At 37.6% G+C, this 15,026-nt stretch overlaps 2 protein-coding genes across 2 annotated transcripts in view; one reads left to right on the forward strand and one right to left on the reverse strand.

The window, feature by feature from the left end:
* iqgap2 (IQ motif containing GTPase activating protein 2) overlaps positions 1 to 10,509 on the reverse strand; it is a 61,705-nt gene extending 51,196 nt beyond the window's left edge. Inside the window, exons 1-2 of the mRNA XM_051893430.1 lie at positions 10,240 to 10,509; positions 3,953 to 4,052 (exon numbers count right to left, since the gene is read on the reverse strand). Coding sequence (XP_051749390.1) covers positions 3,953 to 4,052; positions 10,240 to 10,321 — 182 coding nt within the window. The 5' untranslated portion in view covers positions 10,322 to 10,509. The remainder of the gene's footprint in view (positions 1 to 3,952; positions 4,053 to 10,239) is intronic.
* Positions 1 to 15,026, forward strand: part of poc5 (POC5 centriolar protein homolog (Chlamydomonas)) — a 703,663-nt gene that overhangs the window by 628,950 nt on the left and 59,687 nt on the right. The gene's annotated exons all lie outside the window — the stretch shown is intronic.

Genomic DNA, 15,026 nt, shown 5'->3' on the forward strand with positions numbered 1-15,026 from the left:
ACAACTGAAAATGTGCTAGCCATGCACACAATATGCCTGGTTAACATACGCTACAAGAGTCTAGGATCAATAAGATCAATAAGATTACCCCCCACCGCCCCACCATTTTTTTTTTTTTTTTTAAGAAATTAATACTTCTATTCAACAAAGATACATGATACATGTGACAGTACAGGCATTTTAAATTTTACAAAAGATTTCTTTTTTAAATAAAAAGCTGTTCTTTTGAAGTTTCTATCAAAAAATCCTGCAAAAAATATATCACGGTTTTCACTAAAATATTAAGCAGCACAGCTGTTTTTAACATTGACAAAAACTGTTTCTTGAGCAGCAAATCAGCATATTAGAATGATTTCTGAAGGATCATGTGACACTGAAGCACTGAAGACTGGAGTAATTGCTGCTGAAAATTCAACTTTGACATCACAGGAATAAATTACATTTTAAAGTATATTCAAATAGAAAATAGTTATTTTAAATTGTAATAATATTTCAGAATATTACTGTACTTTTGATCATATTAATGTAGCCTTGGTGAGCATAATATGAGACTTCTTTCAAAAACATTTAAAAACTTACTGACAACAAACTTTTAAATGGTAGCGTACACATTGAAGTAAAACAGGTTCCAGTTTAGTGATAGCTAGTGATGTTTTGACCCATACATTTGAAAGCTAAACAGCGTCAGGGCTGTGACGCATGGTGACACACAATGGCCCTAAAATACACTTTACTATGGGTCAGGTTTACTATGGGCCAACAAAATATATGCTTCTAATTTATTCCTCCTGTGAAAGGTTTTGTAAGCCTTTTTATTTTGACATCCTGTGTAAAATAATATTGACTGATCAGAAATAGACTACAATATCACATCATACTGATAAGTTATCACATTGTGAGCACAGCCACATGCTACAAATGATACCCTCTGAATAGGGCTACACAATATTGAAGAAAAATGTGATATGCAGTAACTCGTTAAATAATGCGTTATTCGATATGCTATACAATAATGCTTTAAGTTTGTAAAATAAATTTAAATTATATTTAATTATATTTAAAAAATGAAAAATTATTATACAACCAACATACATGTTTCACATTCTTTTTGTAATCAAGCTGTAAAAAAGCTTCGTTTAGAACAGAGGTGGCATGTGACGTCACAGGGGCACAATCATTTGCATACGACTGCCTCTGGAGCAAGACAACAACACCTACTTTTACATCATTACATCGTTGTCCCCGCCCACTGATGTTCAGTAGATGAGCAGCGAGTGGATTTAAAGTAGGCCTAGTTGTTTACGATAAGATTGTAATAATAACAAGATTGCATTCCACGCAGACATTGTGCTGTTCCTGGTTGTGGAAAATCATCATCTTTGCATAAGCTGCCGAAGGATCCCGATGTCAGAGAAAAATGGATTCAGTTTATTTTTAACGAACGTCCTAGTCATATCAGTGCTGACTTACATGTTTGTACTGTACATTTTACCAGCGACTGTTTTGAGAACAAGTCGCAATACGATACTGGCTTTGCCTAAAAACATTTGCTCAAAGATCAGGAATCAACTGTTATGGAATCAGCAAGGACCCCACAAACTGTAAGTAATGTATTTCATTTTTAAACTGGTAATGACAGTTGAGCAAAGAACGCTCTCTTTATAATGGCTGAAGCTGTCGATCACGCAGCGCGAGTTTATCTGGACACTGCAGTCTCACTGCAGAGCGTTCAAATCAGAGGGCTAAAATCAGGGTAGAAAATAGCCATTTATTTCTAAATTATGACAATTTTTTGATGTAAAAATCATATTAACATTATAAGTGCACCTCAGGAAACATTATAAAATTTCATGACCCCTTTAAGGACATAGATTGAAGCAGGTTTATTAGGCTGCTGTCACTTTAAGAGCTGCACAGATCTAATATATTGTTACACGCACACTTTCTTTCTCGACTGTATAGTATCACGTTGCTATGCTAAGCGTTCACGGCAGCATCAATGCGCTCTCAGCAAATGAATGAAAATTATTTATAGATTTGTAAAGTAATTTGAAAAGAAAATGTATTTACTTGTTTTACTTTGGTTAATGTTTGAGGAGCTGGCGTATGTACAACAGATATCTGTTACAGAGACAAAGGAGGAGGATATTAAGAAGAACAAAGTTTAAAACAAAAACAAGCTTGAAACTACTTACATTTAAACACATCTTTGCTTGTATGTACATCTGCCGACACCGCCATTTTTTTTTTTTTTTTTTTCAAATAAATGCAATAGGGGCTGGCTGCAGACTTAAGGGCGGAAATACGTCACCTCCACTAGTGGAGCTAGCTACAGCTATGGCCACTGGGCATGCGCACATCAATATTGCGTCATTTAATTACTGTATTTGCATTATTGTAAGGGTAGGTTTAGGGTTGTGGTAGGTGTAGACGTTAGTAAAACACAATTTGATAAATAGTAATTTTATTATTTCTTATTTTATTGTGAGATTTTGCCTCACTATGTTATTTTAACACAAGCCATCAAAACAGATTCCACCTAGTCGTCATGCAACATCAGCTAATACTGGTGAGACAAAATTATTCAAGTGGAGGTGACGTGTTTCCTGTTCGAGAGTGGCGCTCCACTCGCCCATGGTCTGCAACCAGACCCACCTCAATAAATGACGGTTGTTAACAGCGACGCAAAGAATTGTGGGCTATCTGCAGCAGCGAAGGATACACCTCATGCATCCTCCAAATTTCTGTGAAAGAAGGGCGCATTCGAAGGTCGCATTTAGAGTGTCCTACTTTATTTTTCTGAAATGATACAGCCTCAATGACATATGCAACCTTCGAATGCGACCTCCAGAGGACACATCCTTCAAAATGAGACACAGCTACTGACTATTTACGTAAATGACAGGCATTTTGACACTTTTTCTGTATTTGGCCATATAAGCTGCGGAAGAGAACTGAATTCAGGGTCATGCGCTGTCCGAGAAGCGGCTTTCTGTGCAAGTGAGTACCTTGCTTATTGCATTTAATAACACTGAGCACGTCACATATATGTAACAGTCATGTGTCCAGTATACTTTCTGACTTTTTGTAATCTTCTGGAGTATTATAATAGTGCTGTTATAGCAAGCCATTGCAATATGCATATCGCTATATGTACATTTGCGATATTTTGATAATTCCAATATATTGTGCAGCTTTTACCTCTGAATAATAATCACTTTAGATCATGTCCATAGTAAATCTTCAACCTTTTACAGTAGAAGGACCCTGAGTATCATAAAGGTACTGTAGTCCATATGATTCATATGGGGGAACCATATTCTAATGCAACTTTAATGTACCTAATCTTACCTCTAGCTTTTTTAAGTTTACCTTTAAGGCAAGTCACTCAGCGGCAGTGTTGCAGTTTTCCCGCGGAATTGGGCTACTTTAACACTGTTGCCGCGGGTTGTTTTTCATTTCCACGGGTTGAAGCGACCCCAAATAACATGATATTTAGCCCCTGGAATGTGAATATTACCAGGGGGGAACCCCGCCAAAAAGCGGATTTACCCTCCGGAACGTAATTGGGCTATTTTTGGGCTAGTTTTGAGTAGCAATTGGGCAGGTTTTGTTGTGAAAACCTGGCAACCCTTCTCAGCGGCCATCTTAGAAACGCCTCTTGGGCAGCTATTTTAGTCATGCAAGTCCAGCTCCTATCTCTGTGAATGGGAAAACATAAAATTCTCCAAAGCAGTTCACTAAGCTTACAAATAAATTTCATATATATCAACGAAGCTTTTAAAGGTAGCTGCAGTGATGCAATAACTTTACCAATTGGCGACTGGCTATTTTATTTAGAAGGCAGGACGTATTCTGGCATAAAGTCTTTGGTTTACCTAATATTGTATTTTTATCTGGTCCCATGGCAATGGCTCTATATGTATATGTGGTATGACAAACTTCTACTCACTGTTTGGCTTCCTCTAGGTGACAAAGGTATTCATACGCAATATTCTGTCTCCTCCTCTCATCCATTTCTTCCGCCGACAGCCTCTCATCATCCACGATGGCTGTAGAATAAACAAAGGAAAAAAAACAGTTGGAGAATGCAAGAATAGATTTTTTTTCCATACTGGTAGAATTACACATCAGAACGCTGAGCGTGACATTTTCCTCTCCAGTTTAATCAGCTAACTGTAGCACAGCCAACACAAATGACAACTAGACACGCTATGACAAAAGGTATTGAATGAATATGATGGTGTGTAGCCAAGTTCCATTCTGCTGATTATATTTTATTCAGACTTTGTGTGTTTCAGACAGCTGTTGATTTAAGTCACACTGGAATTAGATTTTAGCAGCTTGAACTGGAAAAAGTGCTCAAGCAATTTGTTATGAAGGAAAGAAGTGAATCAGAAACACACCACATTTAAACCCCTTTAAAATCAACCAGACAAAACACTGAATGTGTGTGCAAGCTTGAGTAACTTTACACAATATACACGTGTAGAAATAATCAGCATCTCTTTCATCACTGTCAGCGGTATGTGAAAGCATCAGGGAGTGACACCCTTACGTCTGGCGGCTGTCAGCTGTCAGTACTGTTGCATTACGAAACCATTTGTGGCTGACCTTTACGTGATTGCTACTATATTCCCCCTCCACCGCCTTCATTTTCAGTTCACAACACTGCCAAGTTAAATGCAATTGCTTTATTTCTGATTACGCAGAGCTGACATCATTTTACACGTCTTATACTGGTCACACGAAGAGGTTGATCAATCCTCACTGTCCTCGCTCTCAACTTGTAGTGATCCAGGAAGTAATTCAGGACATTGTATTAGATACAAAATATCAAAATCAAGTGGCATCTGAAAACAAATTATACTGGGTCTTTCTGTGTCAACTCAACCAGAGACCCCCAGCTAAAAATGTTGACTTTGATCATTCCTTTTCTGGTATAAGACATATGAAACCAAAATATTAAATGTCATGTATGAATATTTACTGAGTAATCCAGCATTTTGTAGAGGAGATTTGGAGCCAAATTAAAAGGAGGTAAAAATGACTTTAAAAAGATGGCTGCCTCATTATTTTATTTTTTTATTTTATTAGTTGACTGTTGATTGAGCAATCTTTGTTTCATTATATGCCAAGGGTGACAGTTCAAAAATGAAAAAAAAAAAAAAAACTTCTTGAGTTACAGGCATGCACACTTCGGGGGGAAAAAAACACAAGAAGTGCGCATACCTGTAACTCAAGAAGTATTAAGATATCTTAATATCCTTTTAGATTTTGGTTCTTAAACTTTTCTATTGGTATCCTAATATTTAAGGCTCTATATGGTTCATTTACAGAAATATAGAGATTTCGGACACTTTATTTTAGGGTCTTTTAACTAGTTGCTTATTAGCATGCATATTAATAGAATTTTAGCTATTTAATAGTACTTATTAAGCCCATATGCCTTATTCTGCATGAACTTATTCTACATTTTTAATCCTACCCAATACCTAAACTTAACAACTACCTTACTAACTATTAATAAGTAGTAAATTAGGAGTTTATCGAGGGAAAAGTCATAGTTAATAGTTTATATGTGTTCCCTTTACTAAAGTGTTACCGAGATTCCAATGTGGCTCCTTGAGTAAATTGTTAAATTTTCCATAGCTTGCATGCCTGTAACTGGTTTCACAGACAAGGCTTAAACTAGTCCCAGACTAAAATGCATGTTTGAGCAGTTTTAACTGAAAGCAACTTGTACTGACATATCTTAAAATATGTCAGTGTCATTGTTTTGTCTCAAGATGCACACCAGTAATGTTTTTTTCTAGGGTACGTTTATAAAAGCTACTTAAATGTCCTAATTGAACTAAGGTCTAATCCTGGCTTAATCTAAGCATTGTCTGTGAAACCGGGCCTAGAAGTATTAGAGATATCCTAATATGATTTTAGATTCTCGTTCTTAATAAACTTCTCTTTGGGAATCTTCATTTTAAGGCCCTATATGGTTCAGTCCCAGAGGCATGGAGATACCAATGTGACTTAGTTCAGCTGGTTGAATTTTACCCATTTTCAACAGTTGAAAACCAAATTTGGGTCACTTTGATTACAGCTGATACTTATTGTATTTAAAGAATAATTTTTGAAAAACAAAAATAATATTGAAAGTATAAATATGTCTTGTTTTCCTATAACATTTAGTTGTTATTTAATCATTTATTGCAAGGGCATGTAAGGGCCTGCCGCTTACAAACACTCACCAATCACGTGATGTAACCTACACAATCATGTTACGACCTGGGTAAAATCAGGATTTCAAATATGGATTCTAATTAGAACTTACACTGCTAAAAATGCAAATTAGTGAAGCTGTGCAAAGCTGCTTTTGAGGGAGATAAGGAGATGTCCTTGTTTGACATGCCATGAACCAACACATCAACTGTCAACCACATCCCACCATCAAAACACAATCTATGAAAGTAGCACAGAATTTTACAATCTGTGTCATTTACCACAGAGCTCATGACTGATTCTGAGAACAGGCCACTAGCAGATGTAGAGGCACTCACGTCAATTGGTTTAGATATTCGATTATACAAACGCCTATCCCTTGACTGAAATATATGGTTTATCTCCACAGCCTGGTGGAGCTCAGTTGAAACATCAATAAAATAGTAAAATATGACACTCATTATGACTCTTGTTGAAGTAGGTCACATCTATTCTTAAGAGAACTTGTGATGCTCTGGCATGCAATGAGAAGCTCATTTTTACCTCTGATAAGATCAGACTGAGCACAAGTGACTGTGTCCAGCTACTAAGTGTTTTCACAATCCTCACTCATCTAGTAATAATTAAGCTTGCTGACACATGATCACATGCTGGCCTTTGTTCGAGTAAATGAGATTCAATCCTGTAATAGCAAACAACACTGCAAATTTCTCACCCTGACACACAGGCTCAGGCTTGCCAGTTAACCTCTGTGGGGATTCATTACGTAGGTCAGCTTTATCACCTTAAGTCTATCCCATAGACAATAACTCAATATTTTGAAAACATGGCAACAAAAGTGGGTTATCATAAAAGTATCTGTGCATTTAAAATATTATAAATAAAGAAAGAGCAATCCAATGGCCACTTGAGGAAACATTAGAGATTCAATAGCCAGTTGACTAAGATCTGATGTTGCAACATTATAGTAATAGATGCTACCATTCAAAAGTTTGGTGTCAATAATAATTAGATTGATCAAAAGTGACAGGTTCATAATTTTAGAAAACATTTATAAATGGAAATGCTGTTCTTTTTTAATTCTTTTGGAAAATTATATCATGGTATCCACAAAAACATTAAATAGCACAACTGTTTTCAACACTGATAATACAACACGGCATCCGTGATTTCCAACAAGAATGTCAAATTTGGACTCGTCTGACCATAGAACACTTTTCCACTCTGAAACAGTCCATTTTAAATGAGCCTTGGCCCACAGGACACGACAGCACTTCTGGACCATGTTCACATATGGCTTCCTTTTTGCATGATAGAGCTTTAGTTGGCATCTGCAGATGGCACGGCAGATTGTGTTTACCGACAATGGTTTCTGGAAGTATTCATGGACCCATTTAGTAATGTCATTGACACAATCAAGCCGATGAGTGATGCAGTGTAGTCTGAGGGCCCGAAGACCACGGGCATCCAATAAAGGTCTTCGGCCTTGCCCCTTACGCAGAGATTTCTCCAGTTTCTCTGAATCTTTTGATGATGTTATGCACTGTAGATGATGAGATTTGCAAAGCCTTTGCAATTTGACGTTGAGGAACATTGTTTTTAAAGTATTCCACAATCTTTTTACGCACTCTTTCACAGCTCTGCTCATCTTTACTTCTGAAAGACTCTGCCTCTCTAAGACATCCCTTTTATAGCTAATCATGTTACAGACCTGATATCAATTAAATTAATTTGTTGCTAGATGTTCTACCAGCTGAATCTTTTCAAAATTTCTTGCTTTTTCAGCCATTTGTTGCCCCCGTGCCAACTTTTTTGAGACCTATAGAGGGCATCAAATTTGAAATGAGCTCATTTAGTGGATAAAAGTGTAACATTTCTCCGTTTAAACATTTGTTGTGTTATCTATGTTCTATTGTGAATAAAATATTGGCTCATGTGATTTGAAAGTCTTTTAGTTTTCTTTTTATTCAAATTTAAAAACGTCCCCACATTTCCGGAATTCGGGTTGTAATAAGAAACGTTTCTTGAGCAGCAAAGCAGCATATTAGAATAATTTCTGAAGGGTCATTTCTGAAGGCTTATTTCAAAAACATTAAAACATCTTAACAACCCTAAACTTTTGAACAGCAGTGTACTTTGTGCCACCAACCGCACCACACTTATAGTGGTTGCGAGGGGAGCGTCTGTTAGTAAACTGTGGCCATGCAATCTCTCATATCAATATGTGTCACAGCTACCTCACATGATAATGAGATGCACTGTAGGGAATTTCAGTTTTCATTGCTCGATATGATGTCATTTCCTGTATACCTTCCTGCACAGTCCTTAACCAAAGGATGTCATCCCTTCTGATACACACTTTGACCCAACCATCTATCTTCAAACAAACAGCATAAGACACAGGGAATAGTTATACTACAGATTTTGGAGTTAAATGCAATATAAGAATGGGTTGTCATATCTAAAAATTTGCTTTTTATGAATAAAAAGGCAATCAATAACAAAAAGGCTAACGTAAGAACCCTACATAAACCAGCAGAATGAAACCAGCGGCCTCGTCAGCAGTTTAGCTGGAATGTGATCTCGGTGCCAGTGTTGACACGAGTTAAGTAAACTTCATTTAAAGAGCCGACAAAAAGTGGACAAGTACATCTCCCAACCTTGATTTGATATGGTGGAGTTAATCTCAAACTAGCAGTTTCTGATAGTAAACCAACTAGTAGTTTACGACAGAATCAAATGTGAGCTACGCAAACAGAATCTCTTGACCATTCTTCATCATTCTAGATATACACAGTATAGACATGATGTCTTGCCAGCATGTTGCAATGTGTGTGTTTAATAAAACCTACACAGATAAACTCCTCAAACAGAATTCCTCAAATATCTGAACTGTACAGACTGTCAGGTGCTTTTACAAAGGGCAGAGGTAATGTTTAACTGGGGAAAACTATCATGGAGCTTCTCTTTGCTCAGGCCACAGCATGAGATCTAATGCCAAGGATACACAAGCACCTTTCTGAGGCAACATACTATCAGGATATGTCAGGAAAAGATCTGGAATCTAGCTTGGGACAGAGAAAAAACAGTTGCATATTTGTAGGGCTCAAAATACATTTTTAATGTTTCAGAGTAAATGTCTTGTAGTAGAAGTTAGCACATTATTATCATGGCTTTTTAATGAAAAATGGGAAGTGGTTTTGACAGAAATATAACAGTCAACTGAGTTAAAATATGGATACAGACTGACAATCAATTTTAAACATTTTTCACACTTTTCTACTTTATTGGTTCAGTCTACCACTGAACGTTTAACTTTCAATGAATAAGTAACATTCATTTAATGTCTTATTTGCAAAAAAAAAAAAAAAAAAAAGACTCAACTCTTTACATACCAACCACCAGATCTGCAAATCAGTTATTAAACACAGAAATAATCAGTACTGTTCGTATATAAATCTTGCATCTCTAGATTAAATTTGCCTTTGTGTTAACTACTGAGAGGCTGATAAATCATGAGTATTAACTTCAAATACACATTTCCTGCAATCTAAAAAATGCTTGTTCATGTAGCCTAATAAGAGTTAACTGACTTTATTCAAGTCCAAAATATTATTTAAAATCAGCAATATATTAGGTTACACCAATGAAACTCATGTTATAAGCATCAGGTAAGGTAGAAATAGATTCTAATGCAAAAACTGCATGCTACCACATTTTACAGTGGGCTTCCAAATATTTCTAAATAATCAGAAAATATTTTGTAAAAAAAAAAAAAAAAAAAAATGCTTATTTCCTAAATATTATGCATCTATACAGTATATATCCAGGTGGAATCACCCAAACTAGCCATCCACTGCACTGATCATGGATGTCAGATTACTGTTGCAGATACTCATGCTGGCCAACTGTCATGGGCATTGGGCACTACAGTAAATCCACATTCAATTTATACTCATTTCGTTTCATAATATCAATAAAGTAGCTTCATAACTGACATGAAGTTAAGTGGTTTTTACTTACATCCATATCGTGGTCTGAGAGAGTTTGCACCGTCTTCATGGTACATCCTGCTTCCTCTGAAACTCTGCTGAGCTTCTACCATAAACTGCGCGAGGACTTTCTCACACTTACTTCAGACTTCTTTCTCAAGAGAGCAAAACAAAATCTACTCCTTTTGTCATAGCATTGGTGAACAGCAAAGCGCCGTATCCATTAGCATTGAGAAGCTTTCGCTTACTGCGTCTCTTCCTTTGCTTGTCAACCTGATGAAACCCCCTGTGAATTCACGCTGAAGCACTGACACTGAATGACGCGGCTCCACCTGCTGGCGCGTGACGCATCTTCTGGCCTCAAACACTTATTAACAGTTATTTTGCAATATTGGCCACAAAAAAGTGTTTGGACACTTAAGCTATACTTAAAAGTATGAATGAATTGAATTATAAAACAAAACGTGAACCGTTTTTTAGAAATAAAGAGCACTTTAAGCAAAACAGTTCTCTAAATAAATAAACAAACAAACAAATTGTTAGGTTTTAAATTCTAAAATAATACATAAAACAATAGAAACATCTGTTGTTTCTCTGAATGGATACATGTGTGAACTAGGGAAATTACGTCATATGAAAATAACCACGAGACGGGTTATTTTAGTTCTGAGGAAAAGCTCAAGTATTATTTGTACAGATGCTTCCTGGTTTTATATTCTGTATCTAATGCTATGATATGCAGACATTTTTAAGTGTGACTTAAGTGTCCAAAAGTGCCCAAATACTTATTACTATATGAGTCATTTCTGAAATCCATTTACTGTACATACATATCCATTAGATTTGACCTAATGCGATGTATTTGAATGGTATCATATTTCATAGACCCTTTATTTTAATCCTTTACACACAAAGACATGTTTCTAAACAGAATAATTCTGTTGAAATTTAAAAAAAAAAAAATCTATAATAGTGTCATGAAATAGGTGCAGCCAACAAACCTCCTGCAGATGTCAGTGTTGTACTATATTTGAAGAACCAATCCAGAGCACAGCACAAAATAGGGTGAAACAAAGTAAAGGAAATTGGTCCATATTTTGACAATCTATGCAAGTAAGGCTCAGTTTCTGATATTTGAATTTGTGTGCGTTAAAATCAGAAATGCTGTCCTCATGTGATGAGAATGGGTCCCATTAAGGTGGCTGGGCAACACAATTTTTTTGTTTGTTTGTTTTTTAGAATAAGTAGGAGTTTAACTCTACTGAAAATATGTGTATGCATTCATCTTAAACTTCTAATCTTCTAAAGTGTTTACTGCCGTGAGGGCAGGACACATGAGATCACAGCAATGGCAAACCACAACCATCCAATCAGTTCCAGATGGACAAAATAAAGTCATACCCTACATTTTCTCTTGTTCAAGAAGTTGTTTCACTCAGATATATGTCACAATAGGGAAGAAAAGACTATCACAACTTCCATTTCATGCTAGCTAGCCTAGCAGACCTGACTAGCCAGGGATAAGTTGCACACATGGGGTGTAACAAACTATGCAATTAGTGATGCAATTTAAATTCCTTTTAAAAGTTCTATTTACTGCAGCATTCCTATCTGGAATGATATTCCTATCAAATAATTAAATAAGACAAAGTTAATCATTTATTTTTAATGCCATTTCGCTGAAAATAATTGTTACACAGCTCTCTGGAATACGTGATTGATAGGTAGCAGTATTAGCAGTCAACGCTAAATATAGGTGCGTTCGCGCCACATTGTAATGACCGTATAATTACGAGATTCCGACCTGTGAAAAGCATCCTCGTAGAACTCATAATTACAACTTGTAAACTTGGAATTTTCTGAAAGCCACACGACTACTGTACCACATTACTGCTGCAGATTCATATTGGTCTTGATAGTGTTGCTATAGAAACGCATAATTGAGTCACCTTATAATTACGGTTATTACAACATGGCGTGAACGCAGCCCAGTTTGAAAGAGTGTGATTATAAAAGCAATGAGTCTGTAAAAGCAGACTAGTGTGTAGATGAGTTTTCCTGTTTGGTGATAACGTTTAATGTTCCCAACAACTGCTTTAGTCCCATTTAGCCACTTGTTAGCAACCGCCTTTTCCAAGTAAAAGCTTTAAAAAAAATATGGAGGTATTACTGGTGTATTATGGCGAGTAAAACATGAAATATCTTGAACTTGTGTTAACCAGACCTTATTCCAGACATTTATCCAAAAACCCATTCAAAAAGCCTGCTGACTTCAGATGGAACTGCAAGTGCTAAAATGCTAACTCATTTCCTACAAAAATACATCATCCCTTCAGCACTCTCCTGTGGGGAAAACGGAGTGCATACAGTAAAAGAAACACCTGCCCAATCCATACCCAACAAACGTGCAAACTCCACAAAGAAAAGCCTCCCAACTCAGCAAGGACTTGAACGGGGGAGGCGAAGGACTCTCCACTGAACCCCCTATAAGTGCCTGTTTTCAAGAGACACAGAGGAGGAATATCAGTGGCAAGATTTTTACTCACCCAAAGCGCTCTGCCAGCTTTAAAGTTGACTTTCTTTCTCTCCATGTCCTGCTCTGCTTTAACCAGTTTCTCTTGGCCTGGAAGAAAAGGAAAAGGCAAGAGTTTCCAGAGTAATTCAAGTGACATTTGCTACAACAACAATAGATGTTTCGAAAAATAAGATGCAATGCAATGGCATTCATTACAATAGGCCTATTACTTAATCATATTCAGTTTCCATCAAATCCTCCAGCAAGATCTCGACCTCATTCTTTTCTTCTTTCTTCAGAAGCACACGAAGAGTGTGGCGGTACCGACAGTTGTCACCTTTTTAGGACAAAACTAAACTAGCTATTGCACGCAACTCAAAACACAGACTGTCAATATTCATTCAGTAGATTTACAACCAATGAATAACTCCTTCACAGGTCGCACTTGAGTGCTATAGTCAGTTACTGGAAGCAGGAAAAGTCACCACAGTTGTGCACTTCAAAAACAAGAGAATTAAGTAAAACGAATCAGTGCAAGAATGATTTGTTCACTTAAAAGATTTATTCAACACAGATATGTTCATGACCAACAAACACAGAGCAGTTCCCAATAATGCTGGCCTTGATAGACACCACTGCATACATACAGAAGAGGAATATATACCCTATATAACTGTAAATGAAGATGATAATGTTAATAGAGAAGCATATAGTACATGTAACTAGTGCTCTAATTGACTTACTGCTGATATCAAGTGTTGTTTACATTTAAATGAGCCTCAACATTCTATGTCAGTACAGCAACTGGAGTTGACATTTGAAATCAACATAACTGTCCCTGAAGCCTTGAAGTCTGATCATACGTGCTACAAGCTCATTACAACTCTTCAGATTATTAAGTTTCTTCAATTTGTCTAATTTGGGAAGCTGTTCTTCAGTCATCAGCATGGATCAGCGTCGCTCAAGAAGATCCAGGGCTCGTCCCACACACCTGAAGGAATTCTTGGTGGAGGGCGTCTCTTCCATTCAAGACCTTTCGCAGCTGGCAGCTGTAATCAGGTTAGATCACACATACAGCTGCCCATATGTGAAAGATCGAAGACCCAACGGTTTGGAAGAGCGCTATCAAAAGAACGCTGCTGTTCTTCCTGACATCAGTCTAGCAGCCTCAGTCTCTTCAGTGGATGCGTGTCAGAAGGAAGAGCCTGTCTCCATCCACGGCTGCAGCGTGCAGGACTACCAGGGCATTTACCGCTCTGTGGTGGAGCCCATGAGGAAGACACGCTCTGGTCGGCACCGTCCCTACAGCCTTGAGCTGGGACTGAACATCAAGCAGCGGCTGTGGGAGACCCTCAACTGCCCTTCACTGGTGGAGACAGAGCAGCCTGACGGACGAGTCCTGATCACTGAGAGCTTCTCCACACCCAGCAGAAGCTTCGCTCCACGAATCCATGTGGACATCAGTGAAGAGCCCCTGCCTGAGGAACCCCGGAGAAAGAAGCCCAGACACTGAGTCATCAAAGTGTCACATGGAGGCTGGGATATCACACAGCAGGGCCTACATATGTAAATATTGTATATAGTAATACAGTAAGTTTATATTTATAGAGTAAGTTTTCATTTTGATGAATATGTTTTTAGCACACTGCTTGTTTGGATGCTTTTGGTGATTTTGTTGTCATGCGGCTCCTCCTAGGTTGTTCTAAGCATTTTTTAATGCATTGCTACGTAGTTGGCAGGATGTTTTGGGTGGTTTCCTGTGTGTTGACATGCGTTTGCCAAGGTTTTCTGAGTGGTTGTTGGCATGCTGCTGTGCAGTTTTTCGGAGTGGTTTTTCGTGCACTGATATGCGGTTGTTAGGATGTTTCGATTTGTTGGTTGACATGCGGTGACTTTTAACCAGTTAGGTTAGGGTAGGTTAGGGTCCTTCACACGGTTTGCAGCTTGACGTGCTGTGAGGGCTTGTGTGCATCAGTGATGCTGAGAGCTACGCCACTGGTACTTCACAACTACTGGTAGGGTCACCCATAGTGGACAGGTCTCAGCTGAGATGCCAGACGAAGACAAACCACCTTCTGGACACGAGAGGATTGGCCTGATGTTCTTGGTAGAAGATCACAGGCATGTGACAACAGCAACAACACCAGAATTACCTGTATGGAAGAAACTTCAAACTAATTATATATGTGGAAGTCATCGATGGATCGATGGAAGCAACTGTTCAAACAGAATGAGGAAACACAAAATGATGTTTTATTAACAAAGTTCGGGAGGAGCAGGTTCAGATAATTAACCTAATTAGC

The sequence above is a fragment of the Ctenopharyngodon idella genome, chromosome 5 (genome assembly GCF_019924925.1).
Source record: "Ctenopharyngodon idella isolate HZGC_01 chromosome 5, HZGC01, whole genome shotgun sequence".
NCBI classification, from domain to species: Eukaryota; Metazoa; Chordata; class Actinopteri; order Cypriniformes; family Xenocyprididae; genus Ctenopharyngodon; species Ctenopharyngodon idella.